Source organism: Grampus griseus (genome assembly GCF_964374135.1).
Source record: "Grampus griseus genome assembly, chromosome: 1".
Lineage (NCBI taxonomy): Eukaryota > Metazoa > Chordata > Mammalia > Artiodactyla > Delphinidae > Grampus > Grampus griseus.
In genome coordinates this window covers 75,092,854-75,113,450 of record NC_139017.1, presented here as the reverse complement: position 1 = coordinate 75,113,450, position 20,597 = coordinate 75,092,854, and the positions used below count along the sequence as shown (strand labels likewise).

The following is a 20,597-nucleotide window of genomic DNA, read 5'->3' as shown; positions in this document are numbered from 1 at the left end:
TTTTTGACCCACCTCCTAGAGTAATGGAAATAAAAACAAAAAATAAACGAATGGGACCTCATGAAACTTAAAAGCTTTTGCACAGCAAAGGAAACCATAAACAAGACAAAAGACAACCCTCAGAATGGGAGAATATATTTGCAAATGAAACAACAGACAAAGGATTAATCTCCAAAATATACAAACAGCTCATGGAGCTCAATATCAAAAAAACAAACAATCCAATTAAAAAATGGGTGGAAGTCCTAAATAGACATTTCACCAAGGAAGACATACAGATGGCCAAGAGGCACATGAAAAGATGCTCAGCATCACTAATTATTAGAGAAGTGCAATTCAAACCTGCAATGAGGTATCACCTCACGCCGGTCAGATGGCCATTATAAAAAAATCTAGAAACAATAAATGCTGGAAAGGGTGTGGTGAAAAGGGAATCCTCCTGCACTGTTTGTGAGAATGTAAATTGATACAACTGCTATGGAAAACAGTATGGAGCTTCCTTTAAAAACTAAAAATAGAACTACCATATGACCCAGCAATCCCACTACTGGGCATATACCCAGAGAAAACCATAATTCAAAAAGAGACATGCACCCCGATGTTCATTGCAGCACTATTTACAATAGCCAGGACATGGAACTAACCTAAATGTCCATCAACAGATGAATGGATAAAGAAGATGTGGTGCATATATACAATGGAATATTACTCAGCCATAAAAAGAAATGAAATTGAGTTATTTGTAGTGAGGTGGATGGACCTAGAGTCTGTCATACAGAGTGAAGTAAGTCAGAAAGAGAAAAACAAATACCATATGCTAATGCATATATATGGAATATAAAAAAAAAAGGTACTGATGAACCTAGTTGCAGGGCAGGAATAAAGATGTAGACATTGATAATGGACTTGAGGACACGGGGTGGGAGGGGGAAGCTGGGGCGAAGTGAGAGTAGCATTGACATATATGCACTACCAAATGTAAAATAGTTAGCTAGTGGGAAGAAGCAGCATAGCACAGGGAGATCAGCTCAGTGCTTTGCAATGTCCTAGAGGAGTGGGATAGAGAGGGTGGGAGGGAGGTTCAAGAGAGTGGGAATATGGGGACATATGTATGCATATGGCTGATTCATTTTGGTGTACAACAGAAACTAACACAGTATTGTGAAGCAATTATACTCCGTTAAAGATCTATTAAAAGAAAAAAAGTTGTCATAGCATATCACCAGCATACTACAATTTATATTCTCATGATAGATTATAATAGTTACCTACGAATAAGAAAAGAATGGTACGTGGTTGATCTTGGGTGGCCTCGGCCTGCAGCAGCTTGATGCAGGGTTTTGGTTCCAGGCCTGTGATTGAGGTCGGGTCGCGGTGGTGAGAGCACTGAATCCTAGGCACTAGATCAGTGGTCAGTGAAAGGCCCGGGCCCTGCGCCGTTGCAGAAAAGGAATTCCCACAAAGATGGAAAGTAGTGAAACAAGTATTTATTTGCAGAAAAAAGTGCAGTACGTGTGGATAGACACACGAGCGGGCTCAGAAAGAGTCGTGCCCTGGTGGCAGTTTAAATCACTTATATGGGGCATTTTTTCCAGGTTTCCTTAGGCCAATCATTTTGATTTGCCTGATTCAAAGTCTGAATTTGGTATAGCTCAGGATTTTCCCATGTGTGCATGCACATCTCTTAGCCAAGATGGATTCTACCGAAGAGGCCTATGGGTAGATTTGGCCACTTGGCATCACTCTCCTTTTGACCTCCAAGGAGCCTTTCTGCGCATGTGTAGTGGGGGGGGGGGTTCTCCTGACTTCAGGAATGAGAAATATGTGGTCTCTTATCTTCTATCTGGGCAGGGCCCAGACTCCTCTCTCAATTGTCCTGTTATTCCCATGCCCTGGGGGCCCATCTGTCTCCTGCCTCATGGTAATGATACAAAGTTGAAAAGGCAGTTATTTATTAAGCATCAATATGCCATCGAGGTTCAGCAGGATATCAGGGGACTTAAAAGGACAAATAAAATAAGACAATGAAAAACATGACAGATTATCTCAGGTTGACCAATTTTCATACAGTTATATCTATAGTACATTATTAATTTACTTAGCAAACTTTTCCCCAAGATCTGCAAAGTTAAAAAAGTAGATGAATCAAACTATATTTTCTGTTAGTACAGTAAATATACATTGATCATGACACACATTTCTACTGGTTACAGCAGGTAAAATTAAATTGTGAGAAAGTGTTTCTTCTTTCTCGAATTGTTATAAAACAAAGAGGTCCTCTAGATTTCCGGGTAAGAGGGATAACTAGCAATCCCACAGTGATTTCCACTATTTCTTGCCATCCGTATATATCCTTGGTCACCAAAGTTGAGGCCCCAGCTTTAGAAAAAGAAGTAACACAAAATTACAAATGAATATAATCAAATCACATTATCAACTTTTATCTCTTAGATTGCTTTTCTCCTAAAGAGATTATATATGAAAAGCTGTAAAACAAAGTTAGAACAAAATAATATAATAATTTCCCCAGGGCTTTTAGGCAATTTTCAAAGGATGGTTTGGTAGGTTTTAATGCTATATTAATGAATAGATTTAATACCTAAGGAAAACAATATAAGCTCCATCCTAAACCTTTAAATCCTCCTACTTCTGCAGGGAAAGAGTTTTATTATCCTTTCCAAGACCCCATCTTTAAGTGTTTTTGCATAATAGGATCATAGGTGATGATTCCCTGTCAAACTTCAATTTCTTTAGAGAGTGTCAATTAAGAAAGATTTTTGAGAGACCACTATGGAAAAGGCGCAGGGCAGGGGATTCTCAAAAAGAGAGCTCTCAAACACCTTTTTTTTTTTTTTTTTTTTTTTTTTTTGCGGTACGCGGGCCTCTCCCTGTTGTGGCCTCTCCCACAGGCTCCGGACGCGCAAGCTCAGCGGCCGGGCCCAGCCGCTCTGCAGCATGTGGGATCTTCCCGGACGAGGGCACGAACCCATGTCCCCTGCATCTGCAGGCGGATTCTCAACCACTGCGCCACCAGGGAAGCCCTCAAACACCTTTTTGACCTGGAAGTGGAGCTGAGATAAGGTAAGACTTGCTCATAGTTAAAGCTGTAAAAAATGGAATATGCTACCTTGGGAAAAGATGAGCTCCGTGGCACTGGAAGTGTTCAATTAGAGATGTACATAATTTGTCAGAGATGTTGCAGGGGGAATTCATGGGTCAGATAAGGGTTAGAGGAGATCAGTGGTTCCTCACTTTTTCATTTCATGGACTTTGAGAATTTCAAAAAATTTTGCAGATTGACATCAAGTTACCAGTTTTTAAGTTAGCAAGTACAGACATTAAAAAAACCAAAACCCTTTATTATCACCATCAAATTGTAAAAGAAAGGACATGTTAACACCAAAAACAAAACTTAAGAGGACATAACCTCTAATTTAAGTATAATCCTTTGAGACAAATAAATTTAGATTTATGAAAGATTTACCAAAATATTCTTTTTTCTCCCTTTTTCACATACTAGTGAAAAAATTGACAAAATTCTTGTAAGAGAAATGACTTGTGAAGTTTTTTATGATTCTGAGATTTTATAATTGTAGGTATACAAATAATAATATGAGGCAGAATTCATATTCTGTATGAATTGTGCTATAACTAGTATACAGATAAAAGCATGAAATACTGTGTTGGTATTTGGAGAGCAACAGGAAATTTAGCTGAAGGGAAAACAACATCTTTAGGGGAGTAGTGTGAAAAGAAGATAGAAAGTTGGTTTGGGGCCGTATTGTGCGGAGCTTAGAACAGCAGACTGAGGAACTTGTTTAAGTCCATAGGCAGAGGGAAGCCATTGCAAACTTTTGCTCAGGACTCAAAGGAAGGTTGTGTTTTTGCATGCAGTGGAGAAACTAAGAAATGCTGGACTATTGGAAGAAGACAAGTGGCATAATTTAAAATAACTGTGCTTCAATAGGCCTTAAATGTTCTATGTATCAGCCATTCACTGGACTCTTCTGGTCTTATTTGTCTCTCTCTTGTACCATTTAACACAGTTGTCTACTCTCACCTCACTTCTCTCTTGGCTTTAAGATACTACTGTGTCCTGATTTTCTCTTCTCTCTATGGTCACTCTTTCTTAAACTCTCTTATGGGCTCCCTTCTTTTTCTTTTTTTGGCCGCACCAAGCGTCTTATGGGATTGACCAGCAATTGAACCAGGGCCCTCAGCAGTGAAAGTGCCAAGTCCTAACCACTGGACCTCCAGGGAATTCCCTGGGCTCCTTTTTTTGATTCCTTTCATTTATTGCCACTCCCCTGCTCAAAATCCTTTAATGCCTCACCAACACCTTGAGAATCAAATCCAAACTCCGCTGTCACCTCTCATCAATGGATGTGCAGTGCTTTTTTAGTATCCAGTTTGATAAGCAAAAGCAATAATAAATTCTGGCTAAGCTATTATTATTAATATCAATAGCCACCACTTATTGAGCACTTACTCTGTGCTAAGCAGCTTAACATATATTATCTCATTTAATCATCATCCTGTGAGGTAGGTATTATCTTCTTTTTACTAAAGAGAAAAACTGGCAGAGGTAAAGTGGCTTGCCCAAAGTCACACAGATGGTTAATTGTGAATCAAGGGTTCAAATCTAGAGTTGTTTTATTCCAAAGCCTACTCTAACTTTTATACTCTCTTCCTGTGAGAGAGGTAGTATGGGGAATGAAATTCAAACTAGAACATCCAGGATCTTATATAATTAGTATATTGCTATATCTTACTATATAGTTATTTCACTGCCTAAAAACAAGGTAAAAAATTTTAGATAAGCTGAGTTTAGACTTAAGTTCTGGTAATGAAAGTTGAATTGAGGCTCTTAGGAGTAGTAATATGAACTCAGTCAGTGAGAGCTAGGAGTCCTAGATCCCACTCTGTATCTGGACAAGATCAACTGTCCCAAACTTTGTAGATCCCAGACTTCTTTTTTGGCGGAGTACTGCTAACCCTCCTTTTAAAAATACAGCTGATTAAAAATCTCAAGCTAAAAAAATATTTGAGGACAAATTCTTGTCTTCAGAACTGTTCAAGGTCAGTTCCAAATGCTCATTCCAGTCCTTACCAAGTTGTTTATTTTTATCAACTCTATAGCCCTTTCACTCAAACTGTTCAATTCTGGGCAAGTTTCTTAACTCTCTCAGTATCAGGAGTTTCCTATTCTGTGTTATGGGGATAAAATGCTATCTCATAGATTACCTTAAAAATTAAATGAGAAAATGTATTTAAAGTGCTTGCACAGTGTCTGTAGTAAATGCTCAACAAGTAGAGGTAGCTATTTTTGTTCTTATCCGAGTATAAGTCCATCTGATTTGACTCAAGTAGAGTCCATCCCCTTTAAAAGTATGTAGTGTTTTTCTAGGGTGACCAACAGTTCCACTTTCCCTAGGATTGTCCTGGTTTTAAAAATAAAGTCCTATGGCCTGGGAAACCCCTTAGTCAGTGACAAAGCAAGACGGTTTGTCCCCCTACCTTCTCCCTGCATATTATAGACTACTAACTTATTAGATATTCCTTCTAAAATATATGCCAATTTCCTTTGTAATAAATTGCAGCCTTGAACTTCTTAGGCTGTGCCAGACACTATTCTAGGCGTTAGGATTATGGAAGTAAACAAGGTAGACAAAGTCTTTTTGAAGCCTATGCATTCTATATGGGAAACATATAATAAACAAAGAAATACGTAATATGATATGATATGATATGATATGATAAGTACTATAAAGAAAAATAAAGAGTAAGGGATACAGAGTGTTGGGAATCCGGGCTACATTTTTAAAAATTTATTTATTTATTTTATTTTATTTTATTATTTGGCCAATGCCGTGTGGCTTGCAGGATCTTAGTTCCCCAACCAGGGATCGAACCAGGGCCCAGCAGTGAAAGCGCAGAGTTCAAACCACTGGACCGCCAGGGAAGTCCCCAGGGCTACATTTTAGATGATGTAGTCAGGGGATGCTTATCTGAGGAAATACTTGAGCAAAGACCTAAGTAAACTGAAGATGCAAGTGATGCAAAAATCTGGGAAAAGAGTTGGGAATCAGCTTGGTGTGTCTGGGAAACAACAACAAGGCTAGTGTACCTAGATATCAGTGAGAGAGGGGAAAGCAATTGGAGAGGTGGTTGGAGAGGCAGGCTGAAACCAGATAATGTCCCACTTTTAACACATGTGGGTCTTATTCTGAGTGTGAAGGAAAGCCATTAGAGGGTTTGGAGTAGGAGAGTAATAACATCTGCTTTCTGATTTAAAAAAGCTCATTCTGGCTACAGTGTAGAGGATTGACTACAGGCAAACAAGAGGGAAAGTGATTATCAGTTGGGAGATATACTGCAATAGACAAAGAGAGATGGACAGTGGCCTGAACTAGAGTGGTAACAGTAGAGATACTGAGAAGTGATAAGGTTTGGGATAATTTAATGATGGTAGAAATGACAGGATTTGCTGATGGTTTAGATGTAGGGTATCATATGAAGAAAGAAGAGATGGCTCCAATGTTTTTTGGCCTGGGGTAAGTGCTGTTGGCATTTACTAAGATGGGGAAAATTGGGGCAGTAGCAGGGAGTCAAGAGTTCTATTTTGAACATGTTAAGTTAAAGAGACCTATAGACACACAGCTGGTAGACTGCTGGACATGGAATCTGGAGCTCAGGGGAGAGATTAGGGCTAAAGATACAAAGGTGAGAGTCATCAGCACATACCTGGTGTTTAAAACCATGAGACTAAATGAGATTACTTAAGGAGTGAGCCTAGAGAGAGGGGGAACTGAGGCCTGGGGAAGTCTAATATTTATAAGCAAGAAGTAATAAAAGGAACTAAGGAACTCAGGAGACTGAGAAGTAAGTAGAGCAGGAAGAAAACCAGGAAAATGTGGTCCCCTGAAAGTCGAATAAAGAGTGTTTCCGAAAGGAGAGAGTAATTATATATCAAATGTTAAGAGGACAGGTAAGGTGAGACTTTGAAAACTGTTTAATGAGGCAAGATGGAAGTGAGTGGCAATCTAGGCAAGAGTGATTTCAGTGAAGTGGTGTAATAAATACCTGTTCTGAGTTATAAACCAATATGCACATTCTTAATCTCTTTATAGAGAAATCTCTAAGGAAAACCACTAGGCTATAACTTTTTTCTTTTTACATCATTTTTTCAGCCTTAGATTCCATGGAGAAGAGGCAGTATGTATTAATTTAATATAAATTCCTACAATGTTTAGTATAAAACATTTACCCTAACTCTACTTTAGGATCAGGCTCAGGCTTCCCTGGTGGCACAGTGGTTAAGAATCCACCTGCCAGACTCTGGGAGGGCTCACGCCAAGGAGTACTTCCCAGAACTTCTGCTGCCAGTGTCCTTGTCCCTGCGGTGAGCCACAGCCACCCCCTGCCTCTGCAGGAGACCCTCCAACACTAGTAGACTACAGGGCGAGAAGAAGCAAGAAGAACTACAATCCTGCAGCCTGTGGAACAAAAACCACATTCACAGAAAGATAGACAAGATGAAAAGGCAGAAGGCTATGTACCAGATGAAGGAACAAGATAAAACCCCAGAAAAACAACTAAATGAAGTGGAGATAGGAAACCTTCCAGAAAAAGAATTCAGAACAATGATAGTGAAGATGATCCAGGACCTTGGAAACAGAATGGAGGCAAAGATCGAGAAGATGCAAGAAATGTTTAACAAAGACCTAGAAGAATTAAAGAACAAACAAACAGAGATGAACAATGCAATAACTGAAATGAAAACTACACTAGAAGGTATCAATAGCAGAATAACTGAGGCAGAAGAACGGATAAGTGACCTGGAAGACAGAATGGTGGAATTCACTGCTGCAGAACAGAATAAAGAAAAAAGAATGAAAAGAAATGAAGACAGCCTAAGAGACCTCTGGGACAACATTAATTGCAACAACATTCACATTATAGGGGTCCCAGAAGGAGAAGAGAGAGAGAAAGGACCCAAGAAAATATTTGAAGAGATTATAGTCAAAAACTTCCCTAACATGGGAAAGGAAATAGCCACCCAAGTCCAGGAAGCGCAGTGAGTCCCATACAGGATAAACCCAAGGAGAAACACACCGAGACACATAGTAATCAAATTAGCAAAAATTAAAGACAAAGAAAAATTATTGAAAGCAGCAAGGGAAAAATGACAAATAACATACAAGGAAACTCCCATAAGGTTAACAGCTGATTTCTCAGCAGAAACTCTACAAGCCAGAAGGGAGTGGCATGACATATTTAAAGTGATGAAAGGGAAGAAACTACAACCAAGATTACTCTACCTGTCAAGGATCTTATTCAGATTTGATGGAGAAATCAAAATCTTCACAGACAAGCAAAAGCTAAGAGAATTCAGCGCCACCAAACCAGCTCTATAACAAATGCTAAAGGAACTTCTCTAAGTGGGAAACACAAGAAAAGAAAAAGACCTACAAAAACAAACCCAAAACAATTAAGAAAATGGTCATAGGAACATACCTATCAATAATTACCTTAAACGTGAATGGATTAAATGCTCAAACCAAAAGACACAGGCTTGCTGAATGGATACAAAAACAAGACCCATCTATATACTGTCTACAAGAGACCCACTTCAGACCTAGGGACACATACAGACTGAAAGTGAAGGGATGGAAAAAGATATTCCATGCAAATGGAAATCAAAAGAAAGCTAGAGTAGCAATACTCATATCAGATAACATAGACTTTAAAATAATGAATGTTACAAGAGACAAGGAAGGACACTACATAGTGATCAAGGGATCAATCCAAGAACAAGATATAACAATGATAAATATATATGCACCCAACATAGGAGCACCTCAATACATAAGGCAACTGCTAACAGCTCTAAAAGAGGAAATCAACAGTAACACAATAATAGTGGGGGACTTTAACACCTCACTTACACCAATGGACAGATCATCCAAAATGAAAATAAATAAGGAAACAGAAGCTTTAAATGACACAATAGACCAGGTAGATTTAATTGATATTTATAGGACATTCCATTCAAAAACAGCAGATTACACTTTCTTCTCAAGTGTGCATGGAACATTCTCCAGGAGAGATCACATCTTGGGTCACAAATCAAGCCTCAGTAAATTTAAGAAAATTGAAATCATATCAAGCATCTTTTCTGACCACAACACTATGAGATTAGACATGAATTACAGGGAGAAAAATGTAAAAAAACACAAACACATAGAGGCTAAACAATACGTTACTAAATAACCAAGAGATCACTGAAGAAATCAAAGAGGAAATCAAAAAATACCTAGAGACAACTGACAATGAAAACACGATGATCCAAAACCTATGGGATGTGGCAAGAGCAGTTCTAAGAGGAAAATTTATAGCTATACAAGCCTACCTCAAGAAACAAGAAAAACCTCAAATAAACAATCTAACCTTACACCTAAAGGAACTAGAGAGAGAAGAACAAACAAAACCCAAAGTTAGCAGAAGGAAAGAAATCATAAAGATCAGAGCAGAAATAAATGAAATAGAAACAAAGAACGCAATAGCAAAGATCAATAAAACTAAAAGCTGGTTCTTTGAAAAGATAAACAAAATTGATAAACTATTAGCCAGACTCATCAAGAAAAGAGGGAGAGGACTCAAATCAATAAAGTTAGAAATGAAAAAGGAGAAATTACAACAGACACCACAGAAATACAAAGCATCCTAAGAGACTACTACAAGCAACTCTATGCCAATAAAATGGACAACCTGAAAGAAATGGACAAATTCTTAGAAAGGTATAACCTTCCTAGACTGAACCAGAAGAAACAGAAAATATGAACAGACCAATCACAAGTAATGAAATTGAAACTGTGATTAAAAATCTTCCAACAAAGAAAAGTCCAGGACTAGATGGTTTCACAGGTGAATTCTATCAAACATTTAGAGAAGAGCTAACACCCATCCTTCTCAAACTCTTCCAAAAAATTGCAGAGGAAGGCACACTCCCAAACACATTCTATGAGGCCACCATCACCCTGATACCAAAAGCAGACAAAGATACTACAAAAAAAGAAAATTACAGACCAATATCACTGATGAATATAGATGCAAAAATCCTCAACAAAATACTAGCAAACAGAATCCAACAACACATTGAAAGGATCATACACCATGATCAAGTGGGATTTATCCCAGGGATGCAAGGATTCTTCAATATACACAAATCAATCAATGTGATACCCCATATTAACAAATTGAAGAATAAAAACCATATGATCGGGCTTCCCTGGTGGTGCAGTGGTTGAGAGTCTGCCTGCTCATGCTGGGGACACGGGTTCTGCCCCGGTCCGGGAAGATCCCACATGCTGCAGAGCGGCTGGGCCCGTGAGCCATGGCCGCTGAGTCTGCGCGTCCGGAGCCTGTGCTCCGCAACAGGAGAGGCCGCAACAGTGAGAGGCCCGTGTACCGCAAAAAAAAAAAAAACAACATATGATCATCTCAATAGATGCAGAAAAAGCTTTTGACAAAATTCAACACTGATTTATGAAGAAAACTCTCCAGAAAGTGGGCATAGAGGGAACCTACCCCAACATAATAAAGGGCATATACGACAAACCCACAGCAAACATCATTCTCAATGGTGAAAAACTGAAAGCATTTCCTCTAAGATCAGGAATGAGACAAGGATGTCCACTCTCACCACTATTATTCAACATAGTTTTGGAAGTCCTAGCCACAGCAATCACAGAAGAAAAAGAAACAAAAGGAATACAACTTGGAAAAGAAGAAGTAAAACTGTCACTGTTTGCAGATGATATGATACTATACATAGCGAATCCTTAAGATGCCACCAGAAAACTACTAGAGCTAATCAATGAATTTGGTAAAGTTGCAGGATGCAAAATTAATGCACAGAAATCTCTTGCATTCCTATACACTAATGATGAAAACTCTGAAAGAGAAATTAAGGAAACACTCCTATTTACCATTGCAACAATAAGAATAAAATACCTAGGAATAAACCTAGCTAGGGAGACAAAAGACCTCTATGCAGAAAACTATAAGACACTGACGAAAGAAATTAAAGATGATACCAACAGATGGAGAGATATATACCATGTTCTTGGATTGGAAGAATCAATATTGTGAAAATGACTATATTACCCAAAGCAATCTACAGATTCAATGCAATCCCTATCAAATTACCAATGGCATTTTTTACGGAACTAGAACAAAAAATCTTAAAATTTGTATGGAGACACAAAAGACCCCGAATAGCCAAAGCAATCTTGAGAAAGAAAAATGGAGCTGGAGGAATCAGACTCCCTGACTTCAGACTATACTACAAAGCTACAGTAATCAAGACAATATGGTATTGGCACAAAAACAGAAACATATATCAATGGAACAAGATAGAAAGCCCAGAGATAAACCCATGCACCTATGGTCAATTAATCTATGACAAAGGAGGCAAGGATATACAATGGAGAAAAGACAGTCTCTTCAATAAGTGGTGCTGGGAAAACTGGACAGCTACATGTAAAGAATGAAATTAGGACACTCCCTAACACCATACACAAAAATAAACTCAAAATGGATTAAGATATAAATGTAAGACCAGACACTATAAAACTCTTAGAGGAAAACATAGGAAGAACATTCTTTGACATAAAACACAGCAAGATCTTTTTTTGGTCCACCTCCTAGAGTAATGGAAATAAAAACAAAAATAAACAAGTGGGACCTAATGAAACTTAAAAGCTTTTGCACTGGGGCTTCCCTCGTGGCACAGTGGGTGAGAGTCTGCCTGCTAATGCAGGGGACATGGGTTCGAGCCCTGGTCTGGGAGGATCCCACATGCCGCGGAGCAACTAGGCCCGTGAGCCACAACTACTGAGCCTGCGCGTCAGGAGCCTGTGCTCTGCAACAAGAGAGGCTGCGATAGTGGGAGGCCCGCGCACCGCGATGAAGAGTGGCCCCCACTTGCCACAACTAGAGAAAGCCCTCGCACAGAAATGAAGACTGAACACAGCAAATATAAATAAATAAATTAATAAACTCCTACCCACAACATCTTCTTAAAAAAAACAACAACAAAAGAAACAAAAAAACCCTGCTGTGTCCATACAGCGTGATTCACTTTAAAAAAAAAGAAAAGAAAAAAAGCTTTTGCACAGCAAAGGAAACCATAAACAAGACGAAAGACAACCCTCAGAATGGGAGAAAATATTTGCAAACGAATCAACGGACAAAGCATTTATCTCCAAAATATATAAACAGTTTGTGCAGCTCAATATTAAAAAACAAACAACCCAATCCAAAAATGGGCAGAAGAGCTAAATAGACATTTCACCAAAGAAGACATACAGATGGCCAAGAAGCACATGAAAAGCTGCTCAACATCACTAATTATTAGAGAAATTCAAATCAAAACTACAATGAGGTATCACCTCACACCAGTTAGAATGGGCATCATCAGAAAATCTACAAACAACAAATGCTGGAGAGGGTGTGGAGAAAAGGGAACCCTCTTGCACTGTTGGTGGGGATGTAAATTGATACAGCCACTCTGGAGAACAGCATGGAGGTTCCTTAAAAAACTAAAAATAGAATTATCATATGATCCAGCAATCCCACTACTGGGCATATACCCAGAGAAAACCATAATTCAAAAAGACACATGCACCCCAATGTTCATTGCAGCACTGTTTACAATAGCCAGGTCATGGAAGCAACCTAGATGCCCATCAACAGATGCATGGATAAAGAAGATGTGGTACATATATACAATGGAATACTACTCAGCCATAAAAAGGAACGAAATTGAGTCATTTGTTTAGACGTGGATGGATCTAGAGACTGTCATACAGAGTGAAGTAAGTCAGAAAGAGAAAAACAAATACCGTATATTAACACATGTATGTGTAACCAAGGAAAATGGTACAGATGAACTGGTTTGCAGGGCAGAAGTTGAGACACAGATGTAGAGAACAAACATATGGACACCAAAGGGGGAAAGCGGCAGGGGGTGGTGGTGGTGGTGTGATGAATTGGGCGATTTGGATTGACATGTATACACTGATGTGTATAAAACTGATGACTAATAAGAACCTGCTGTATAAAAAAATAAATACAATTAAATTTAAAAATTAAGAAAAAAAAAGAATCCACCTGCCAATGCAGGGGACACAGGTTCCAGCCCTGGTCTGGGAAGATCCCACATGCCGCCGAGCAACTAAGCCCGTGCGCCACAACTACTGAGCCTGCGCTCTAGAGCCTGTGAACCACAACTACTGAGCCCACGTGCCGCAACTACTGAAGCCTGCGCACATAGAGCCCGTGCTCCGCAACAAGAGAAGCCACTGCAATGAGAAGCCCGCTCACCCCAGCGAAGAGTAGCCCCCGCTCGCCACAACTAGAGAAAAGGCCGCGTGCAGCAACAAAGACCCAACACAGCCAAAAAAAAAAAAAAAAAATCAGGCTCTCTTGAAAGATCATTCAACAGTTTTCAGTGAAGGAAAATGGAATATGTTCTTTCTTCTAACTTATATTTTAATAACTTAATGCCACTTATGGATGAAGAAGAGTCATTTCTGTACCCACCCCCAACTCAATCCATCAACTTACCGCATGACCTAGAGGCCCATCTATTTTGCAACTGTTTATTTTAGAGAGTTCACCAGATATTGCTTAAAGGTGTCCTGGGTGCTTACTTAGTTTTTTGGTGTGTGTGTTTGCATGCATGAATGTGTATTTGTGTTTGCATGCATGTGTGTGTGTGTGTGTGTGTGTGAGTTTAAGGTTCTAATGGGCACATAGTTAATACCTTTAATATTTTTTCCTCAGGCCAAAGTTGTCTCATGCCCAGTAACTGTGGAACCTTCATTACTCATTGATCTGTATGTTAAATTAAACTCCTCCCTTTTTTTTGCAAAGACAATCTTGGCCCATCTTGTGGGCAGTTCCTTAGACTGGGGTAGCCTTCTGACCAAGTTTAGGCTCCTAAACTTTTCTAAGTACATAGCAGTTGTATCTCTAGCTCAGCTAGCTTTCTAAATTTATAGATCTGCTCATCAGTGAAACATAGACTATCCAAATACTTAAGGATCTTCTCAGATAGTTTAACCTCAAAATCTCTACTGCCTAATATTTAGGGAGATGTCCCTGAAAAATATGTAGTTCATCGTTCCTCACTTAGATGCTCTAGTTTTATTCCTGAATTAAGTCAAACCATCAGAGGGTTGTATAATAAGGTATTTTGCATTATTTTGGTCCCCATAAAATAATTTTTACTCAGTTATGCTTGGTATTAAATCATTTGCCTATGTGCTAGACATTCTGAAAGCATTCTGTAAAACTTCTAGCTGCACTTATTGTTGGGATATTACTAAGGGCATAGTTTTCTGCATTAGATTGTATTCTCTTTATACAGCTTCAAAGGAGGAATAATAATAAAAATAATAACTATGATTTATTGGACATATTATGTGCCAGACACTATGTGCTAAGTGTTTTACATACATTATCTTGTTAAATCCTTATAGTAATATTGAAACTATTATTCCCATTTTACAAATGGGAAAATTGAAAGTTAAAGATATTAAATAACTTGCCTAAGGTCACATGGACAGTAAAGGAGCTAGGATTCTAAGCAAGTTCTGCCTGGCTTCAAAGTAAATGCTTTTACTTGCTATGCTATACTGTATTATAAAAAGAAGCTAAATACCCATGTCCAGAAAGGGAGAAAAATTCAGGGACATTGGATCATTGTTATATATATACCAAAAAGATTAAGTGTAAACAAAAGGAAGATAAAAAAGAAGAGGCCAAATAGAGGAAGACTCCACATTCTTTTACTTAAGGTTAACTTGGTAGCACTGGAATGACATAGAATCTAACCTTTTAAGAGATCATTAAGAACAAGTTTGATAATATAAGAGGGTTTTGCTTGAGTCAACCTCTGTGGAGCCTGGAATTCATGACCATATCCAACCTGTCCTTGCTGGGATTTAGTGCCAGGATCGCTGTGGTCGTTCATAATTTGTTCCCTTCCTAACCCACGTCTCTCTCTAATAGGCTTCTTATACTACTACCTTTATAAAAGAACATGCAGTTCCCTTAACTCATTTACTTTCTCTCAGTTCTAGACTTTGTCACATTTACCTTCCTCTGTTCTGATTGCCCTTTTTCGTCTGGTTATTTCTTTCTCATCCTTCAAGATTCAATCAAATAATCTGGCTAAAAGGCTCTCCCAGACTCCCCAGGCTATGCCAGGTACTCTTATTCTGTGCTTCCACTGCAATGGATGCATACCTCCATCTTAGCATTTATTACATTCTATTGCAATTGTCTGTACATGCACACACCTGTTTCCTTGACTCTATGTACTAAACTGTGAGTATCTTGAAGGATGATAGGAAGGCTGTATTTTTCATTGCCTAGCACTGTGCTTGGCACATGGTAGGTACTAATATATGTTTGTTGAATCAGTGTATGAACAAAGATACAAAAGAGACTGTTCTACCTTTGAGGAGTTTATATTTTAGTGAATGGAACATGATTTATAGAAATAGCTATAACAGAAGGTACAATTTGTTAAATGCTATAATAGAATTTATAAAGCATTGCTAAAGCTTAGAAGTTAGAGAAACAATTCTGAGTAAATGAATGGGGTATGGAAGAGACAGCATTTGAGGTAGGTATTTTTTTGAAGAATGAATAGGATTTTAATGATATTTTAAGGATTTTTAAGGTTTTTTTCATTTTAAAAGTAATAAGTGGTTTGTTAAAGACAATTTTGAAAATACGTATAGGCAGACAAAGACAACCTTTGTTTTTTTGTTTTGTTTTTTCTTGCTGTGCCGCGGGGCAGGTGGGATCCTAGATTTTTTTTTTTTTTGGCCAAGCTGTGGCATGTGGGATCTTAGTTCCCTGACCAGGGATCAAACCCATGCCCCCTGCAGTGGAAGTGCGGAGTCTTAACCACTGGACTAACAGGGAGGTCCCAAAGACAACCATTATTAACATTTGGTATAATTCCTTCTGGTCCTTTAGTATAACATATATCAGAGAAATGATGTATACTATTTTAAACTTAATACTTATACTGTATATAAATGTTGTATTTATATGTATTTTTTCATTTAAACATATATTCCAAGTATTTTATTAGGTTATTAATAATGGTCTGAATAAATACAATTTCTAACACATGGAATGATTATGTCATAATTTATTTAACACTATTTCTATTGTTAGGCATTTTTGGTTGCTTACTAGTTTTCACTATTAAAGGAGAAGAATGCTATACAATTTACATAAGTCAGGTGTGAAGATTGCCCCAAATTAGGATTATTTTCTTCATATAGATTCCAAGAAATGGAAATAATTGGATGAAGAATATGAACACTTAAAAAGTTCTTGATTCATATTATCAAACTGCTTTCAAGAAGGATTGTAAAACTTTACTCTTCCACCAGAATGTATAAGGGTGCCCATTTCATCACAGACAGTGGGGTTTCTGTAGGCAGCAATGGGCTTTAAGGGCATTTCAGAAAGATGAAACGGCACAAGTAACAAATTAGAAATAGCTAAGTAGGGCTTTCCTGGTGGTGAAATGCCTGTCAATGCAGGGGACACGGGTTCGAGCCCTGGTCTGGGAAGATCCCACATGCCTTGGAGCAACTAAGCCCGTGCGCCACAATTACTGAACCTGTGCTCTAGAGCCCACGAGCCACAACTACTGAGCCCTTGTGCCACAACTACTGAAGCCTGCACCTAGAGTCCATGCTCCACAACAAGAGAAGCCACCACAGTGAGAAGCCCGTGCACCACACAAAGAGCAGCCCCCGCTCGCCGCAACTAGAGAAAGCCCATGCACAGCAACGAAGACCCAATGCAGCCAAAAATTAATTAATTAATTAAATAAAATATCATTAGAAAAAAATAGAAGAAAAAAGAAATAGCTAAGTGTCTCTAAACTTAAAGAATGATGAGAAAGTAGTTTGCTGTGGCCAGAGTGTGAGTATGGGTACATGAGAATACAGTGGACGAAAAGTGTAAACGGCTACGTTGGAAGCTACCTAGTGGAGACCCTTGAATGCCTGGCCAGGAGTTTGGACTTTATTTTGATGAAAATGGTAGACTGTTTAGAATTTTGACCTTGGGTTTGGATGATACATATTTTAAGAAGATACTTCCATAGCTGGGTGAGAAGAGAATCTGAATTAATGTCATTAGGAATGGAAAAGAGAAAATACATATAAAGTATGATTCAGAGGCCTAAAGGACAGGGCTGTGTGGGTTTAGGGAGAGAAGGAAGAGCCCAAGATGATACCAAGGCTTTGATGATCTGAAGATGATGATGTATTACTCAAAATAGAGAATAATTTTTCCTTGAACTTACTCTGAAATCATTTTTGTGGATGGGGGATTTAGGGCAAGTTGGGATACAGAGAGGGGGAATTTGATTTTAGATTTGTTGAGTGAGACAGAGAGAGAATGTGTGTGTGTGTGTGTGTGTGTGAGTGTGTGTGTGTTGTAAGTGGAAGTAGGGCAGGTGGGTGGGGAATTTTGATTTTTAAAGAAGAGCTAAAGTTGGAAGTTGGACATAGAAGTCTGTTGCTTAGTAGAAAGGTAATTTTTAGAAATTGTGAACTGGGTATAATGCACATAATGGTGATAGATGAAGCTCAAGGATCAGAGGAGTTTGCTTTGGCATGGCTAGAGCTAGAGTGTAAGGGACAGGTGGAAGAAAATAACCTAAGAAATGAGGCTAAAGCTGATATAGCAAAACAAGCCAGGAAAGTGATATGTCATAGATATCATAGAACTAAATGCAGTAGAGAGTTTATAAAGCAGAGAAGTCTCTCACATTTCTGTGCCATTGCATATCCTTTTTGGTTCATTGGGCAACTTACTTCCCTCCTCCAACACATGAGCAGTTCCATTCATCTGAAAACTTGGTGCAAGTAGTGCCTTCTCTCTGGAGCTTTAGGCAGTTAGGCATCTCCTCTATGGCCCCATAGCCATTTAGACATATTATACCATGATGTGTTGTATTTTATTGCTTAAAGATATCTAATTCCCAAGTGGACTGTGAGCCCTTACAGGATAGGATGATTTCTCATTAATTTTTGTATTTCCAAGGACTAGATAATGTCTGTCACATTGTAGATGCTTAGAAAATGCTTGTTAAATTAGTAAGTGCTAAGAAGAGGTTTTGAATTAAAACCCTAAAAGATATATAATCTTCAAGAAGAAACTTCAATAGAGAAGAGGATTTACAATACCTACTGTAGGGAGTAAACAAGATATATATATATAAGTGAAAGTATTGCTCCATTTTAAAAAGTTATCACCGGTCTAGACCCAAGCTGATCAGTACTGTGAATGGGTTATAAATGAACCAAGATATTAATCACCTCAACTACGTTCCCAATGGGCCATGCAAATATTATAATCTTTGTGGGCCACAACATGAAAAAGATAAGAAAGTACCTTTTTGTTTGTTTATTTATGATTTGTAGACTAGGTACTTCCAGTAAAGATTTGAGGGGGGTTATGGGTTGAATTATGTCCCTTCCAAATTAATATGTTGGAACCCTAACCCCCAGTACTTCAGAATGTGACCTTATTTGGAAATAGAAGCATTGCAGATATAATTAGCCAAGAACAGGTCATTAGGGTGGGCCCTAATCCAATATGACCAGTCTTATAAAAAGAGAACATTGGACAGAAATACACATGCACCAGGGAGAATGTCATGTGGAAATGAAGGCAGAGATCAGGTGATGCTTCTACAAGCCAAGGAAAGCCAAAGATTGCCAGCAAAACTTCAGAAGCTAGAGGAAAGTCACAGCCCTTCTGACTTCTAGCCTCTAGAGCTGTGAGACAATAAATTTCTGTTGTTTAAGCCACTCAGTTTGTGATATTTTGTTATGGGAGCCCTGGAAAACTAATACAAGGAGAAACTTGGAAACTAATACAAGGAGACACGTTTAATTCTCAACTCTTCACATTCCCTCTTTTTTTCCCTCTGAAAGCTACATTACTTTTGTTTGTGGGTTTTATGGATGTCAGCTAATTCATGTATTGAGGGGCTGTTAGGTGCCACATACTGTGCTGAGGATTCAAAGACAAGACATAATCTCTGCCCCAAAGGCACATACAGAATAGTGGAGTGACAGTTAGGTGAACATACAATTTAAATATAATGTGTAAAATATTCCAGTATGCATAGGATATTTTAGGAGCATAGAAAAAAAGACATTTTGCCTAGCCCAAGAATTTAGGGAAAACTTTCTGGTATAGATAATGCCTGAGCTGGTTTTGAAGGGAAAGGAGGAATAAACCAAGTGAGGAGAAAGGATGTTTCAGGCAGAGGGGCCAGCATAACCAAGATATGAAGATATTAAAGGTAAAATGATATGTATGGGAACTATAACTGTGTATGTTTCAATATAACTAGAATGAAAAATGTGAGACAAGTGCCAGGAATTGAGGCTGGCAAGACAGGTAGGGACCAGACATAGGCGACTCATCTTTTCTACTAGGGAACATTCATCTCACAATGAATGGTACTAAGTATAAGAGGTATAAGCCCAGACTTATATTTTAGACAAACCAGATTGGAAGCAGTATAAAAGACAGATTTAAGAGTAAAGGAGGGCTTCCCTGGTGGCGCAGTGGTTGAGAGACCGCCTGCCGATGCAGGGGACACGGGTTTGTGCCCCGGTCCGGGAAGATCCCACATGCCACGGAGCGGCTGGGCCCGTGAACCATGGCCGCTGAGCCTGCGCGTCCGGAGCCTGTGCTCCACAACAGGAGAGGCTACAACAGTGAGAGGCCCGCGTACCGTAAAAAAAAAACAAACAAAGAGTAAAGGAGACCTGGGTATATATCCAAAACCAAAACCAAAACACTAATTCAAAAAGATACATGCACCCGAATGTTCATAGCAGCATTATTTATAACAGCCAAGATATGGAAACAACGTAAGTGTCCATCAACAGATGAATGGATAAAGAAGATGTGGTATATATATAATGGAATACCACTCAGCCATAAAAAAGAATGAAAATTATGCCATTTGCAGCAACGTGGATGGACTTGGAGGACATTATGCTAAATGAAATAAGGCAGACAGAAAAATAAATACTGTATGATATGGCTTATATGTAGAATCTAAAAAATACAATAAACTAGTGAGTATAACATAAAAGAAGCAGACTCATAGATATAGAGAACAAAGTAGTGGTTACCAGTGGCAGGGTGGGGGAGTGGGCAGTACTAAGTATTGGGTGTAAGATAGGCTCAAGGGTGTATTGTACAAGCCAGGGAATATAGCCAATATTTTGTAATAACTGTAAATGGAAAGTAACCTTTAAAAATTGTGTAAAATAATGAAATATTTTTTTAATTAAAAAGAAAAAGAAAGAGTAAAGGAGACCAGTTAGATGGCTACAGGGAGAGTCCAGGCAAGAGATGTCTCAACTAGAGCAATAATAGAAGAAATGGAGAGGGGGCAGAATCAAGGACAGATATGAGGTAAAATTAGTTTGACTTGTTGCTTGATTGGATCTGGAGGATCT

At 38.6% G+C, this 20,597-nt stretch overlaps 1 protein-coding gene and 1 long non-coding RNA gene across 2 annotated transcripts in view; one reads left to right on the top strand and one right to left on the bottom strand.

The window, feature by feature from the left end:
* LOC309839349 overlaps positions 1-20,597 on the top strand; it is a 42,433-nt gene that overhangs the window by 8,521 nt on the left and 13,315 nt on the right. Inside the window, exon 2 of the long non-coding RNA XR_014298503.1 lies at positions 2,910-3,081. This is a non-coding gene — a long non-coding RNA (uncharacterized lncRNA). The remainder of the gene's footprint in view (positions 1-2,909; positions 3,082-20,597) is intronic.
* CTSS (cathepsin S) overlaps positions 2,191-20,597 on the bottom strand; it is a 28,028-nt gene continuing 9,621 nt past the window's right edge. The window contains exon 8 of the mRNA XM_082681080.1: positions 2,191-2,379. Within this exon, the coding sequence (XP_082537206.1) occupies positions 2,280-2,379 (100 nt within the window). The 3' untranslated portion in view covers positions 2,191-2,279. The remainder of the gene's footprint in view (positions 2,380-20,597) is intronic.